The sequence below is a fragment of the Manis javanica genome, chromosome 8 (assembly GCF_040802235.1).
Source record: "Manis javanica isolate MJ-LG chromosome 8, MJ_LKY, whole genome shotgun sequence".
Taxonomy (NCBI): Eukaryota; Metazoa; Chordata; class Mammalia; order Pholidota; family Manidae; genus Manis; species Manis javanica.
Genome location: NC_133163.1, coordinates 121,919,092 through 121,935,500, shown reverse-complemented (window position 1 = coordinate 121,935,500; position 16,409 = coordinate 121,919,092). Strand labels below are relative to the sequence as shown.

General features: G+C 56.8%; 1 protein-coding gene across 1 annotated transcript in view; it reads right to left on the bottom strand.

Moving 5' to 3' along the window:
• The window catches only part of CCDC33 (coiled-coil domain containing 33), a 101,084-nt gene that overhangs the window by 62,768 nt on the left and 21,907 nt on the right, over positions 1-16,409 (bottom strand). Inside the window, exon 3 of the mRNA XM_073241717.1 lies at positions 613-785. Within this exon, the coding sequence (XP_073097818.1) occupies positions 613-785 (173 nt within the window). The remainder of the gene's footprint in view (positions 1-612; positions 786-16,409) is intronic.

Below are 16,409 nucleotides of genomic sequence, written 5' to 3'. Positions count from 1 at the left end.
TAGAAATTACCAGAAGACAGGGACTGAAAAACCTTCCAAGGGTGGAGGGGTAAGAACTATTAGGCAGTTCAGATAACAGTGGACCCAGGCCCTTGGAAGCCGCTGTCTGACAGAGGGCTCTGCCTGGGGAGGAAGAGATGGGATAAGGAGCCATTCTAGGGAAGCCGCTAGAACACTGGAGCTACAGTGAGAGAGTATAATGCCCATCCCAGGTCCTCCACTTACTGACTGCTTGAGTTTGCGCCAGTTATTTCCGTTCCCTGAACCTCAGCATTCTCATCTTAGCAATGGGGCAGTGTCGTCCTCCTGGGAGGTGTAACTCCAAAGAGCGATGCGTAGGGATGTGCCAGGCAGCCGTAACGTGCCGGTTCAGTGGGAGACGGTGGTAATAACAACCATGAAAATGGGAACAACAGTCATAAAAAAAGATAAGCTTTCATTGTCTGGAAAATTCATTTATGTGGAACAACTCATTTTTCGAGCAGGCTGGGAGATGAGGCATGACAGTATTATGATTTTTATCCTTTAAAGTGCTTTTCGCAGAGCCCAAGGAGGTGTTCAGGTGGCTTCCAGTGGCGCTGAGAGGGAGCCTGCCTTTCACCCCTCCCTCACCGGCCAGCCCCAGCCCAGCCCCAGCCCAGCCCCGCCTCACCTCCCAGCCTCGCATCTCAGCTTGGGTCTCCACTCTGACTGTGCCCCCCCAGATGGGGGCTTTGGTGGGCTCTGAGGTCACAGAGGTGACTGCCTTGGAGTTCTGGTCCTTCGCCTCCTCAGATGTGGTTCTCCTGGGGAGGAAGGGGCAGGCCGAATCAGAGGGCGGGGGTCCTGCCTGCTGCTCTCTCCTCCCAGCCTCCGCTGTCCGTAAATCTGAGCAGAGGTGGGCAGAGTATGAAGAGCTCCCTCCCAGGCAGAGATGCTCATGTCATCCCAGGCCCAGGGGACGCCAGGCCTCTTTCCTCGCTGTCTTGCCTGCCCTGGGAACCACACTGTTTTGCTGGTCACCACTGAGGCCTTCACAAGGACTCCGGCACCAGAGGCTGCGGGTGGGGGTGGCGGTGGGGGCAGACGCCATGCCTGTCTGCCCGCCTGCCCCTTGCCAGGGCAGGGCTCCCCGGCAGGCACCTGTGCACATAGGCTCCCATCCTGACCCTGCTCCTGAGGTTCTGTTCAGTGGGAGGACACCCCTGGGCAGGGTGGCCACGGGGTGTGGCTGGTTGGCCCCTCCTTTGACCTTCATTTCCCCAAATTTCTAGCGCAGATTCCCAAGGCTTGGGCCAGCTTCCCTGCTTTGAACCTCTTCACTGGAGCACACGCACGCTACTGCCTTCTGCAGCACCACTGTGCGCAGGGCCCTGGGCTCGGGGCAGGGCGGGGGGTGGGGTGCAGAGGGGTCAGGCAGGGCCAGGTTGTCCAAGACAGAAGCAGGGCCAGAAGCTTGGGTCCTCTGCCTCCCAGGGCCTCCCACAGGTGTCTGGGATAAATGTCTGAGTTCTTGAGCCATCTAACAGTTTGGTGAGAGAGTTCATGCTTCCTCTGTTGAGGAGGTTCTACTGGGCTGTAAACACTGCTACATTAACTGCAGCACTCATGGGTGAGGAGTCGTCCAGAGAGCCCGTAGGAGGGGGAGCTGTGGCACACACCCAGAAGGGGAGGCGCTGTGCGCAAAGAGCACCCAGGGCCCGGGGTGGGAAGTGGAGATGGTCCTCACCAGCGCTGCTCCACCCCAGAGGCTCCCAAAGAAAGGACTGTGGGGCAGGCAGGTGGGCCCACAGGCTGAGAGCCAGTGCACCCTGTGTGCTAGCAGCACCAGCCGTGGTCCTTCCGGGCCCACCAGGAAGTGCTCTTGGAGCCCCTGGCCTCACTGCCCCCTGTTCCTTGAACTTGAGTGACACAGTGGCCTGGATCTTTGCTTGCCAACGGTCACAGCCCTGCCCCTGTGCACATCCATTCTTGTGGGAGTTCCGCCTCCAGCTCCAGGGGCCCAAGTGAGGACTCCCTTCTCCTTCAGCTGAGAGGCAATGAGACATGATGGTGACAACAGGGTCCCTGGACTCAGAACACCTGGGTTCCGAATCCCGGCTCTACCCTTTAGTAGCTGTGTGATTTTGGGCAAGGTGTATAACCTTGCTGTGCTTTACTTCCTTCATCTGTGAAATGGGATGATAAATGCAGGGTTATTGTGGGCATGAAGAGAATTAATATGTAAAGTACTGACACATTGTTAAGTACCATGCAAGTGATAATAATAATAATAATAATTTTAATTTCCCCTGGCTGGCTGTCTCCCCATCTTGACTCCAGCTCTTGGTCTACAACAGGGGGTCTCTGGCTGCTGTGACCAAGGTGTGGAGTCCTGGAAAGAGCACAGTCTCTGGAGCCACACAGAGCTGGTTTTGAGCCCACTGTTATCCCCTGGCCAGGCCACCCCCATCTCTGAACCTTAGGTTCCTCCTCTGTGAGTAGCACCTCCCTGAGAGGGTGAGTATAAGGATAGGAAAGAATGACAGGTAAGGTCCTGGCACATGGAAGGCCAGTTCATGTTGTCACTCATCTGTGATATTAAACAGCTTGGGTGTTTCTCACAGAAGCTGACCAGGGCAGCACAGGGAAACCGAGGCACTGAGGGAGGGTTGGGACCCATGGGCTCCATGAGCAGAGAAGCCCCTCCCAGCCTCGGTGCCTCCAGACACAGTGCCTCCCCACACCTACAACGGGCGGCCCAGCACTGTGTGGGAGGCTGAGGCTGGAGCGGGGAAGGCATGGAGGCTGGCAGGTGGTGGGGCCCTTCCCCCACCCAGTGACTTCTGCTGACTGAGGGGTGCCACTGGGCCCCTCTCCTGGCCACTCTGGCCCTGGCTGTCCCTCCCACAGCTGCCCCTGCAAAGGCGGAGGTCTGAGCCCTCAGCAGCCTCCTGCCTGCTGTTTGCCGCCCCCCCCCCCCCCCCCCCCCGCCCCCGCCGCAACCCCCTCCCTGGGGAATGGGAACGGGGCACAAAGGGCAGCACAAGGGTGGGGGCGCTAACTGGGGAGTGTTCAGGGAGGGGCACAAGGACGAAGTCAGTCCCTCTAAACCTCAGACATCAAAGCTACTCCTGCGCAGTCCCTGGTATTTTGTATCCCTGGGGACTTCCCCGTGCACAGAGAGCAAGGGTGAAGAGGGGACTGAAGTCACAAGCAGGGTAGTGACAGCCTGTTTTGTCTCCTCCTGGTGTCTTCAGCCCTGTGTCTCCTACCTTGCTCTCTGCCAGCTCCTGGGCATCTGCTAGGAGGAAGTCCAGGTGGAAAGAGATGGCCCAGGGAGCCTGCTGGTGCTGACTTCACCACGCAGGCATGGAAAGAGTTAAGCAAGCATCTCTCTCTCTCTCTCTCTCTCTCTCTCTCTCTCTCTCTCTCCCTGTCTTGCCTTCCCTCAGCACACTCCAAAGAGGTGAAATAACTCTGCAGGGGTGAGGCCCCAGGGGAAGGAGGGAGGCTTTTAGCAGGTGGAGGGGGGCTGTCAGAGTAATGGTTTTTCCTGGCACAGCTGACTCCTCTGGGCCTTGATGCTATTCTAGAAACAGGAGCTCTAGAGGGGCCTCTGATTTGTCACAGAATCGGAGAAGGGGACCAGCTCTCTCCCTGCTCCCAGCCCCCATTCCGTGCCCCAGTTGAGCCCATGGAGCCTGAACTATAGGCCCCCAGGCCCCTGATGAAAGCCTCGGGCATCTCAGAGCAGGAGGGACGCTAGAGGATGCTGTCCAGGACCTGCCTCCCATACCCCATCTGCAAGACTGGGCTCCTCCCACCCTGGCCCTAAAGCCCGGGCCTGGCCCTAAAGCCCGGGCCTGCGGTGGGGGGGCTGCCAGGTGCTGCCTTCTGTTCAGGGGCTCAGACTTAATCTAGCCACGCCGGGAGGGCAGCCCACCAGGAGGGAAGCGGGGTTGGGATCAGAGGCCCCGTGCAGCAGTCCTGGGTCCCAAGCTGCCAGGAGACGTATGGGGCCCTCAAGCCAGCCCACCACCCACTGTGCTGGAGTGTGTGTTTGACAGACTCCAGCTAGGAGGCCCTGGGGTTACCAATGGGGTGGGCGTCAGGCCCAGGCACAGCTGTGAGCGGGAGGGAAGAAGGACTTTGCTTCCCTTCTGTGAGGCTGTAACAAGGGAAGGAAGTGCGGAGTCTGGTTGCCAGGGGCTGCAGCTGTGGGCGGAGGCAAGCAGTGGCCAAGCACAGGCCCTGACAGCTGGGCAAGCCCATGCTGCCACCTCTCTTCCCCCCACCTGTCCCCTGAAAAGTCCTCTGGGGCACACATCTCTAGGAGTGGAGCCTGTGTGTGCCACTGTCCCCGCCTCAAGTCTCCCCGACCAGCCCTTCTCCTCTGGCTCCCATATACCCATGCCCACACAGTTCTGCATTACCCCACCAGCCTGCCAGCCTCCAAGCTGTCCCCAAGATCTCTAAGTCCAGCTCCTGCACCTGCCCTGCCTGTCCTTGCGTCTCCCACACAACTCCCAGATCACAGCATGAACAACTGTCAAGGTCTGGCCTCCTCCTGGGCAGGGCTTTGAAAGACAAGGCTGCAGGCCACCTGGCTTGTTCTCAGTGCCAGCCCAGGACAGCCCCCAGGAGATCGGGGGAGAGGGGAGGACCCCAACTCAGGTCTTCTCTGACTGCTGGGTTCCTGTTTAGACAGGCCCTAAATCCTAAAAGACCAGAGGGATGTTCTCAGAAGCCCTGGGGAAGGTGGTGGCTGGGCAGACAGAGCAGGACGGACGAACAGCAGGATGCTTAGGTGGATGGCCGCTAGAACAAGAGGTCTTGTGACTTTTTGACCTCGTCCCCCACAGCCTTGTTGCTCATTTACCTGGGAAACCTAGGAGGTAGGAAAACAGGTTCAGAGCAAGATTCTTTCAGGCCAGATGCTAGGTGTGTCATGATGGGGCCTCATTCTGTCCTGAGAAGGCAGGGTAATTCCCCTCTACCTGAACGCTCTGTACCTGCCTCTGAGCCGGCCTTCCCCACCCTCCAGAAGTCTCACAGGCAGCCAAACTCCCAGGTTACAGCCTATCTCTACCCCTGGAAGTCACAGAAAAACCCAATGACCTTTCCCTGACCCAGGAGCCCAGCCGTGTGCAATAGTGACAGGATGGGAGAGTTGGCCTCTGCAGAGATGGTCATCTGAATGGGTTGGTCAATGTCTGGATTCTTAGGCTTCTGACCCTGTCTGGGTTGTATGGGGGGAGGGAAAGTTTCCTGAATATGGAAGGGGACCCTCCCAATCAGGGGGATAGAATCTGAGGCCCAGAGGGGCCATGAGCTGTCTTATGGGCAGGTCTGGGGAGGGGCTGGCTGATTCAGGGTTGGTGGGTTGGGAGCATGGGTTGAGGTAGTTAGAGAAGAGGGCAAGGCTTGTGGTCCTCCCTGACCTCAGCCTTCTCTCCAGGCCCACGTGAGAAAAGCCCTGGTCCTCATACCTCTGGCCCTGGCCAAGCTTCCCTGGGATTATTGGGCAAAGAAGGTCGAAGGCAGAGCTGAGAGCTGAGGGAGTGAGTGTCTGATCTGAAACTCCCCTTTCTCCCGTCTGCCACTTCACCAGACAACAGCCTATCAGCAATGCCCCCTGCGACCCCTTGCCTGTCCCTTCCCTAGCCCCCAGGGCAGCTGGTCCTTGCAGGTGTTGAGCTCTTGGGAGGCGGCCACATAAGGCATGAGCAGGGCTGTTATTCTCAGCAAAGCGATGGCTCTCATCCTCGGTTTCATTTATTAATTGGACTCTAATGAAGCATCACTAATTACCAGGGGTGCTGTGCCACTGCAGGTGGGCCTCACCGTACAGAACACGTGACTCTGGGGTGCTGGAGGCTGGCCGGCGCCCATGCACACAGGTGTGGCTCCTCCCCAGCACTGTCCCGTCGGGAGTGGGCCTGCTCTAGAAATCACATTCTGAAGAACTCTGAGATGAACCTTCTGGTAAAGGAAAAAATCTTTCTGTAAAACAAGAATGCTACTTCCCCCCATGCCCACCCACACTTCATCTGAAACGGGCCCGCCGTTCTCAGAAGCCCCTCATGGTCTGACTCTCCTGGCGGTGCTGACCATCCCAAGTGCCCCTAGCCACCGTCAAGGCTGGCGGGTGGGCTCTGCTCCAACACCCCCAGCACCCCAGCAGGCGCACAGCCCGTCTTCTCCCAGGACCCCCTGAGTTGCCTGGGAGTCAGACATTGAGCGACGAGGGAGAGGGTCAGGACCACCAGCTCCTCCCCTTACTCAGGGACAGGAACTCCACTGTCTCCACCTTTGTTTGGGAGCGGGGGAGGGGGAGGCCTGCCCTCCCCAGGGATGAAACCCCACAGCCTCCTGAGCATCCCCCGGCCAGTCAAGCTGAAGGCCAGAGAGGCAGGGTCAGGGCTCAGGCTCGTGCGGTGTGGGCTTTAATCCCGACTCCACTGCCTCCTGACTGGGTGGTGAGTTCAGCTCCTCCTGAGTTCTGGCTCCCCGTGTCTCACAGGTTTCTGGGTAGACGGTGAGCCCCAGAGAAGGAGAGGACAAGAAAGCCCGAGTCTAAGGTGGAGTGTACTCTGACAGGTGGGTCCAAAGGGCTGGAGCTCAGGAGAGAGGCCCGAGCTGGATCCTGACGTTCTGGAGCCTTCTGGGTGGAGGGGAGGGCATGGTCCGGGAGTGTCTGGGAGGGAGAGAAGGGATGCAGGGGAGGTGCCAAAGACCGTTACAAGTTACAGGACAAAGGGCCCCGCAGAGAGAGAAGAGGGCATGGGTAGGAGGGTTTTCCCTACAGAAGGGAAGGAGAGGGAGGGGGCTTCGAGAAGCGGGGATGCCTCTCAGATGGATGGAGGATGCGTGCTCATAGGGAGGACCCTGGCCCCCGGAGAAGAGGATGGTCAGTGAGGCTGGATGCGGGGCTTGAGTCTGAGTGGGCCGAGGGTTCAGGAGGGCACAACAATGACACGAGGCGCAGAGATCCAACTGAGCAGAGGTGTTCGGTCCACCTGTAAAAACTGGCTGATTTCACACAACAATCTAGATTTCTGGATTTTCTTAAAAGACTGAAACCCCCTCCTGCATTCCTCCATGGAAGAAATCGGGGGTGGGGGTGGTGGCTGGGGCCACTCCTCTAGGTGAGCCACGTGCTCTGGAGTTTGCCACAGTTGCTACTACTCTCTATTGCATCACATACAGCGGACTTAAGCATTTCCATAACTGGCTTGGGCCCTGAAAGCATTGACTTTGCCATCTCTGGTGCCATTCCTTCTGATGGCAGCTCACTGTGAGTGTAGGGATGGGAAATGACAGAACTGTGGACAGCACGAGGTCAAGAGAAATGAATTGGACCCCAAGCTGCAGCTCCCTGCCCAGTGGCCTCCCTTACTCTTTGATCAATGTTAGACCATGCAGCATCTGATCCTGAAGTCTGTGGGGGCCAGGCTAGGGGTGAGAGAAGCCAGACAGGGCCTGGAGGGAGGATCAAGCCTCCTGGTGACTTACGATGTCCAGGGAGGAAGGTGGAGCCTGTCAGCAGCTTTGCCCACACTCAGAAATAAGCAGATGAGACAGCCTGTGCATAATGCCATGAAGACACCAGGAAGGCCCCCAGCTGGGCTGCCTCATTGTCTGAAATCTCCCCATTTAACATGTGCTTCTCTTGGTAGGCATTTCCTTCTTGGCTTGTTCCGCCTGGATTCCAGTGCCCCTGGGGGAGAGTTCATGTTTTTCAGGTCTGATCAGGTGTTCCAGAAACAAGAAGACCTCAGGGGCCCTGGGCTGCAGTGATCTGGAAAGAATCCTGAGACTTCAGTTTGGCTGGAGGTCTCAGGCCAACCCTCCTTCTAACCGCTGATGCCAGCTGTGTTTACAGCTCTGGGATAAGGGCTATTCTCACAGAACAAGAATTCTGAGGCTCTAAGCCTCGAGGAACTGACATCATTTGAAGCCAGGTGTGGGAAGGTCAGACCACGCTGCAGGCTGGGGGCCCAGCAAGGGAGATAAGACCTGACATTTCCAGGCCCTGCCCAGGGCCTTCTCCCCAACCTTGTGCCTTTTCCCATCTGGCATCCTGCTAGGGGGGAAGGCACCCTGTCCTCAGCCAAAGCCAGTTGCCAGTGGCCAGATAGGGACACTCATGTTCAGCTGCTCCACTTCCAGAGGCCAGCCATGTGACTGACCACAGACAAGGCCCTTCACTGTCCTGGGCCTTGGCTTCCTTGGCTATCACATGGGGCTAAAGCAACCTGCCTCCCATGGCTGCTCTATTAGAGAAGGAGCATGTGGAGAGTGAGCTCACCGTGAGCTCAGCGTGGGCCATCCATCACCAGCAAACGGGAATTGCTTTATTCCTGGTACTGGCCCATGATCACTGTCATTGTGAGCATTACTGTTATTTTTGCTGAGTCTAATCCTCTGAATGCTGAGACAAGCTCACAGGTCACCTGTGAGTCATATGGGGCCTCCACCCACTCCGCCTAAATCCCTGCTCTCTGGGGCCCTTGGCCAAGGCCCACAGCCAGACAGGAGAAGGTATAGGAGGTCCAGATCCCTGGAGGGGCCTTCAGACTGGTCCCCGGATCTTCTCTGGAAGTCTGAGTTAGGACCTTGATGCCAACAGTCCCCATCTAAGAGGGACAACACTGCATGAACATCAAGGCAGAGACTGAGGTGGACAGAACTCTCAGATTTTGGAATCCCGGACCCTGGATTGGGTACTTACTAGTTCTGTCACTTTGGGCAAGTCACAGAAATGCTCTGAGCCTCTGTAACCTTGTGTGTAAAATGAGGATAGTACTTTACTTAGCTCACAGGATCGAGTGATGATGAGATGATATGAAATGTACATGCACACACGTGCACGCACACACTCCCAGCATATTTGCCAGGTTCATGGTAGACCCCTGGATAAATATAACCTTCTTCAACCTTCCTCTCTTACCAGGACTTAAGAATATTGTCTTACTTTCAATACTTTCTTCAGTTAGTCACCAGGTCAGGGTTCAGTCTTGGGACAGGGTCAGGACTAAGTGTGTGACCAGGGCTCAGTCTGTGACTAGGGTCAGGGCTCGGTGTGTGACCAGGGTCAGTCTCAGTCTGGATTCAGGACCAGGGTTCTCAGGCTTATCCCAGAAAACCAAAGATCCTCTGAGTATGTGCAGCTGGTCCCACTCTGTGTTCTGCCCCTCCCGCCTGGGCCCGGGCCAAGCCTGCCTCATGCGCACAGAGGAAGCAGCCCTTCCCCTCCCAGAACTGGCTCTGTCCCTGTTCATTAGCTCTGGGCTAGGCGGACAGAGGAGCAGCTGCCAACTAACATCCCAGCCACCCATCCTTTGGCCAAGGGTCGGAACCCCACAGGATGTCTCCTGGCTGGCCCCTTCTCCACACTGCCTGCTGGGGCACCCTCCACCTGTCAAGCCCACTGCCTTCCTGGTCCCTGCTGTGCTCTGACTGGCAGGTCTCTCTGTGCCAGGCTGGGAGGCAGGTGCTAGGCATTGCTCAGGCCTCAGGATCTTGAGTCAGGGGAGACCCTGGGCCTGCACACTGGCCCAGCAGATCTGGGTGTGGAATCTGTCTTTGGAAGTACAGCTGGGGCTCTGTGGCCTCTAGAGAACTGAGACTGTCTCCCAGGCCAGAGTGCAAACCAGCCTGGCAAGTCTGCAACAGCCGCATGGAGGCCAAAACTTACATCCTGGCCACAGGAAAACCAAGACTCAGAGAAGGGCAGAGACTGGCCTGAGGTCACGCAGTGAGTCAGGGGCAATGGGCCAGACTGGGTTTTCCTAATTCCATTCTAGCTTCTCTCCACTGCCCTGTACTGTCTTCTGAAAGGACTCACGTGCCCATTGTGAGCTTGCTAAGGATACTCCCCCACCCCAAGTCATGCTTTAGACATGGCAGTGTCTGCCTAGGTTCCCAGGTGAGGTATTCAGACATTGAGAATACCAGGTGAAGTAAATTCCCCAGAGTCTCAGAGAAAGTTAGAAACAGCCAGATTCATTCACTCATCTGTTTGTTCATCCATTCAATAATTATTTATTGACAGCTTCCTATGTTCCAGATACTGCAGTGAATAGTATAGAATGGTGAGCAAAACAGACCTAGTAGTTGCTCTTGGAGCTAGTGGGGCACCACGGGGGAGGCGCCAAAGAAGAGTGAGCCAATACTCGGATAAAAGCACACATGCCAGTGAACCTGCAGCTGCCACACTGGGGAAGCACATAGTCCCACGGGAGCATGTAATGGGGGAGGATTTGACCTGATTTGGGAGGTCAGGGAAGACTTCCTTGAGGAGGTGATGACTTGGCTGGGATCCAAAGAGGGGAGGTGAAGGGAGCGTATTCTGGGGCAGGGAGTGTGCAAAGGCCTGGGGTGGGAGGGAACAGGTTCTGCTCAGAGAATGGAGGGCTTGGCAAAGGCCCAACCATGCTGGGCCTGGAATCCTCTGCACCCTGGGAGCAGCGAGAAGGCACTGGAGGGTTCCAAGCATGGGCTTCTTTGGTATTATGGTGCCACAGTAGCAAATGGTGACCTGCCTTTGAACTGGGTTTGAAGAAGGGCAAGATTAGATGTATGAAGAACAGAACCCGGCAGCAGCCTAAGGTGGATCTGGGGGAGAGAAGCAGGCAAATTCAAGAGGTAGAAATGGATACGACTTGGTAATGGATTGGGTGGGAGTGAAAGAATCTGATTAGTGATGTCAGGAGGGGGCTGAGGTCATGTGGAGAAAGAAGAGTGACCTAGGGTCAAAAGCTGGGGTAGGCCAACATTTAACACCAGGTAGAGAAATAAAGGGGTGTACATGGAGGGAAATAAGGGAGAGGCACAGCTTAGAGGCCAAGAGAAGAAAGGACTTTTCTTTTCCTTTGGTCACGAGTGGCTGATGCCACCGAGAGGTCATGAAGGATGAGATGCCCGCTGGACACAGAGCAGGCATGGCAATCACCAGCGACTTTAGAGAAAGCTATTTCCACGATGAAGTGGGGTCAGACTGGAAAGAGGGGCATGGCTCAGATGGAAAGGGGCAGAACCACAAGACAGCCAAGTGGCCCTGTTGGTCTGGGACTGTCACTGCTGGAGGATGAGCCCTATTATTAGATTGGCTCAAAGGGGGAGCCTGCGTAGGGATGAAGTAGCCATGTGCCAACCTAGAGAGGGTTTGGACTGGAATCCTCTTTGGACTGGAATCTTTGGGCTGGAATCCTCTTCAGCTCCCCACTAACGGGGTGAATGAGTGAATGGCTTTGGGGCACTCTCAGGCCCATGCTTCAAACCCACCCCACTCCCCACCACCACGGGCCTGCCTGCCAGGCTGTGATAAACCCAGAAAGGAGGGTGGAACTAGGCAGAGACAGGAGTCCTCAGGACCCCATCCCCAATCTGAGGTGAGATGATGTGGGTGGTGGCTGAGCAGGAAACTAAGCTAGGAGACCAGCTGAGGGCACCGGAAAACACATGCAGCAAAGAGATGAGAAAAAGGCTTTGAAAGAACGTGAATATATATGTATTATTTAATATACATTTATATATAATATTTTAAGCACTGAAATATTTACTGGAAGAAAAAGGAAAACTTCATGGACTTGCTTACACCCTATTGCACACTTTGTTAGTGTGTGTTTGGAATCAGACATACAGGGGTGTCATATTCTTTCTAGGGTCCTAGGGCTGCTGCGTGGGGCTGGGGGGCTCACACTGAAAGCCCCTCTCGGGTCCTGACAGCTGGGCCTGCCTTCCCTGAAGCCCTCCCTTCTCCTTGCATTTGCATCTCATTAGCACCCCCTCGCTGGTGGCAGCTCAGCCCCGGAGCCCTGGAACGCAGGCAGTAGGCGCGCCCGGGCTCTGCTCCCTGCCCCCTCACTGGGTGGAGATGGGGGCAGCGATGAGCTCCCCGCACCCCCCAACCCTGGCCCAAGCTCCGGCCGGCTTGGCTCCCGCCGCGCGTTCCCAAGGCAACCGGGTGATGGCGCTGGTCGCGGTGACTGCTGAGGAGCAACGTGGGCGCCCAGCTCCCCTCCTGCCGCCCAGGCTGGATTGGTGATAGGCAGGGCCTCAACCTCCCGAGATGATCGGCGATAATTGGTTTATGGAAATAGCCGAGGGGAGAAGGCAGCTCCCTGCCAAGCCCGCTCTCTGCCACCTGTCCTTCACCCATCATGGGATTGGGGGATGGGAGGGCCGAGTCGCTGCGCTGCTGAAATGGGGCTTTTGAAACAAGCGTTTCACCTGTTGTGTCCCGCACAGCATCTACCCTCCTTTCACTGTGTGGGGGTGCGGTGGTTGTAGCATCCTGTTGGGAGTTTGCTTCAGGGACCCCTTGACCCCTAAGTCTGTGCTCAGGCTTCTAACGGGCATATTGCTGGGGAAAGGAGGAGATCTGGGGTCTGTCCCCGGGAGCCCTATTTGGGGGATAGGGGAGCAGCACACAACTTTATATATAAAATTTCACACCACTGTTGCCACATTCTGTGGGGCTCCAGAGGAGAGAGAGCAGGGGCTGCCTGGAGGAGGAGGTGCCATGAACATGGCTTTGGAGGTGGGGTTTCATGAGGTGTGGCAGGAGGGCTGCGGCAAGAACATTCTGAAAGGAAATGTGGGCAAAAGCCTGTAGGTCAGCCCTGATGATGCCAGTACTGGAGGAGGAGAGGAGGTGTAGGGTAGCTTATGTGCAGGCCTGGGGGCTCCCACTGTCTACAGAAGGGGATAAGGGGCGGCAAACCTGTGGGAGAGGGTTACGGCACAGTGACTTGTAATCAAGACCGAGGCCCATCTCCCACATTGCAGGTTGGCTGGATGGAGACTCACCACTGATCCCCTCCTGGAAGTGGGAGGCCCGTGGGGAGGGCAGTGGAGATGGCAGGGCACGCCTCGCTTGGGTAGCAGGCTTGGACAAATGTGTACCTGACTGCAGTTGGCAGGAGGGAGCCTTGGCGTGCATTAAAGGACCAGAGCCAGGGAAACCCCCATGATGGGAATGGGCGGAGAAGCGGTGGGGGTTTGTGAGAGTCTGACCCCAGGACTGGGCATGGTGGGGTGGCGCAGCCCGAGGCCAGGCCAGGCAGGCCTCAGGTCTTCTTCCTGTGACCCCCACCCCCACCCCCACTCTGGGCCCAGCCCGGCCTCTGCATCCAGAGGCCCTGCCCCGCTGAGGTCAAGTTCTGGTCAAGCCCTGCCCCGCTGGCCATGAGATCAAGGAGTGGCTCTTCCTTCCTTAGCCCTGGTGAGCAGCTTCCCACACAGCAGGTCAGATGCTGGGCCTGACATTTGCAAAGCCCACAGCCCCAGTGTGATTCACACTTGGCCTTGCCCTCTGGGTATCAATCCCAGCCCCAAAGCTTTGGGTGCTCATGTTCCAAACATCCACACCTCTGTTTCTGCTCACAGCCCCAAACCACCCCCTGCTCCCACTCTCAGCCAGCTACTTACACTGTGACATAGGGCCAGGGCTCAGGGCCATCCTTGCAGGCCCCGTGGACAGTGACCATGATGGTCCCCTTAGAGGGAGACAGGTGGCTGATGACAGATTCCTCACTCTGGGAGGTGTTTTGGGGGCCTGCAGGGCTCTTGGTGACCTGTGGAAAGAGCCAGAGCCGACTGGCCTCTTCTGGTGTGGTTTCCTTCCCATAATTCTTTGCCTCATAGCTTCCCTCCAAGTGGCTGTGTGGATAAAATGAGAGTTCCTTTGGCCAGGATTCTCACCTGGCCCTGGTTGACTAGCTCACTGAACACCTGTGGGCAATACATGGCTGTTGACTGTATAAAGAGCTCCGCCCAGTGCTCTGGGCGCAACACGGTGGCAGGGCTGCAAGGCTGCAGGAAAGCAGGGCAGAGGCTGGAGTGGTGGCAGCGTCGAGGACAGAGGCCCAGAGGACGGCTGTGCAGACAGAGGGGCCCAGAGGCAGAGACCAGCTTGCTGCACGCAGACTCGCTCTGAGTGAGTGGGATTTTACTTACTGACCTGCCACCTGGAAATAAAGTTGGGTGTAACCCTTTCACCCCAAAGAATGTTTTACTGTCAATTTCTTTGGTCACACTGAATCCATAGCGAACTTGCCTGGGGCTGAAACCCATTGGCAAGACAGGCTGTCTCTCCCTCTATCACCTCCCACCCAGTCTGGGGCACCTGCCTTGTGCCCCTTTTCTCCCTACCTCTGGTGCATACCTCACAGCTCTCTCAGTCCTTCTTGCCTTTCCCCCAAACCTAGATCCATCACTTCCTGCAGAATGAGACAGGCCACCTCCCCTTTCCAGCCCAGTCCTGCCTCCAAGCCTTTGCTCACGCAGGTGCCCTGGCCTAGAATTCCTAAATCCTGCCTGTTTTTGCAGTCCTAGCCACTGGTCTTCTTCTGTCTCTCTGGTAACCTCACTCCAGTCCACCTGTCATCTCAGGTCCTTCCTGTGCACTGCACTTTACAGTTTACAAAGCTTATCTACATCCAAGGAGCTGTATATGTTAATGGACATGAATGACTATGTCTGTCCCAAACGCCTCATCCATCTTCTCCCCAGAGAACCCTATGGACCAGGACGGAGGAGAGGTGCCGGCCTGCATGGGGCCTCCTAACTGGTTGTTCCAAGGAGACATGTGTGCAGTGGCTCAACAGCTTGTGGATTCACAGCCCAAAGGACCATGGTGGTGAAAGCTGCCGAGGGGAGACAGGCTGCAGCTGGGGCAGTCAGGGAAGGCAGCTGGGAAGAGGAGGCCTTAAAGGATTGGGAGAACATGCATGGCTGGAAAGCAGAACATTGGAGCTGAGGCAGTGATGACGTGGAAAGGGGAGGGAGCTTCCCGGGGCCCAGGGCAGTCTTGTTTTCACTCTGGAGGCAGAGGGAGCCACGTCGGGGGACAGAGCTGGGCCATCTGCGGTGAGTAAGCACCATAGGGTAGGAAAATGGGACTGTTGTGGCTTGCGGTGTCCTGGTCCTTCCTCCCCATGGCTGCCTGGCTACCCGGCGTTCACGCCCAGTGCTAGATCACAGCTGACCCAGGTTAGTCCTTGCTAGGCCTCAGGTGGCAGGAGGCCCCCCTGCCTTCATCTCTCCTACTGATTAGTCAGCAGCACCAGCTGATGTTGGGGGGCCACAGAGGTGCCCTCCGGCCCGGGGAGAGGGCTTGTTTCCTTTCTGGCTCTCTCTCCCCCCTGCCCCATCTCACAGAGCAGCCAGGGTGACCCTTCACCAATTTCAATCAGAAGCTGTCACTCTGCTCCAAACCTGCAGTAGCTCCCTGTTTCACCCCGAGCCTCACAATGGCCTGCAAGGACCATCTAGGAAGCTGGACGGACACTGACCTCACCTCACCCCTGGGCCCTTGCCCACTCCCTCCAGCCGCGCTGGCCTCCTAGTGGTTTCTCACAGGCACCATCTTGGCCCTTGCCTCCCAGCCCCCTCTGCCCTCTGCCAGCCTCCTCTACATGGCACTCCCTGGGGCTCGCTCCCTCACTCACTGCAGGTCTGACGTGATCAGAAAGGCCCTCGTGGTACAGGCTGAGGTCCCTGCCTACCAAGATGACTGATTAGGAGGTGAGAACCCACCCCCCAGTCCCAGAAGTGCCAGCCCTCAGAAAGACCCTGTGCTTTCCTCTGACTGAGGAGCAGCCCCTCCCCTGCAGGGCCTGTCACCATCTGCAGAGGGGTGGACAGTTACCCTGCCCCCTGCCCCCTCTCACCTGTTCCCTGGCCTGGCCAGGGTGGGAGGAGGGGAAGGGAGGGCAGCGCTCAGAAGGAGCCCCTGCCAGGTGGAGGGGGAAGGTGGGGGCTGCCCCTTTCCTCATAGGTCAGATGTTGCCTTCCCAGTGTTCCACCCTCACTGCACACCCCCAGAGGCCCACCCATTCCTCAGCATGTGGGATTAATGGGATTAATACATAAATCAAGTGATATAGAAATCAAATGTACAAATACATATGACCTGATTGTTTCTCCTACAAGTCCTGATGCTTGATCAATAACAGAATGAGTAAAGACAAGACAGTTCCTACAACTCGTGACCGCCCTCACATGGTTTCAGGGTCCTTGAGGAGCGTCACGCCCTAGGGCTGGACTCAGGGTCAGATAATGACTGTGTGCTGGTCATGTGTTGAACCCCCAACTCAGAATTCTTTGGATGTTTGGGTTCATTTGCTCAATAAATATGAGGAGAGCCTTTACGGCATTGCTCTTGAGCTGTGACGCCTTGAGTCCCCTGGCTGGCCTTTCAGGTCTTCGATATCTCTTTGCGTCTCCTCCCTTATCTGTGGGACAGAGGCGGGAGGGACCAACACCAGCAGGCATGGCTTAGTGGTCCTGGAGCAAGACTAGCAGCCTGGGGGTGAAGAGATGTAGGTTTCAGCCCAGCTCAGCCCCCAGCTCTCTGTCCAACATCTCTGAGCCTTAATTTTCCCACCTGGTCAATGCAGATATCTGCAACTGCAGTATTTGTAATTCAGTCTTCCCAG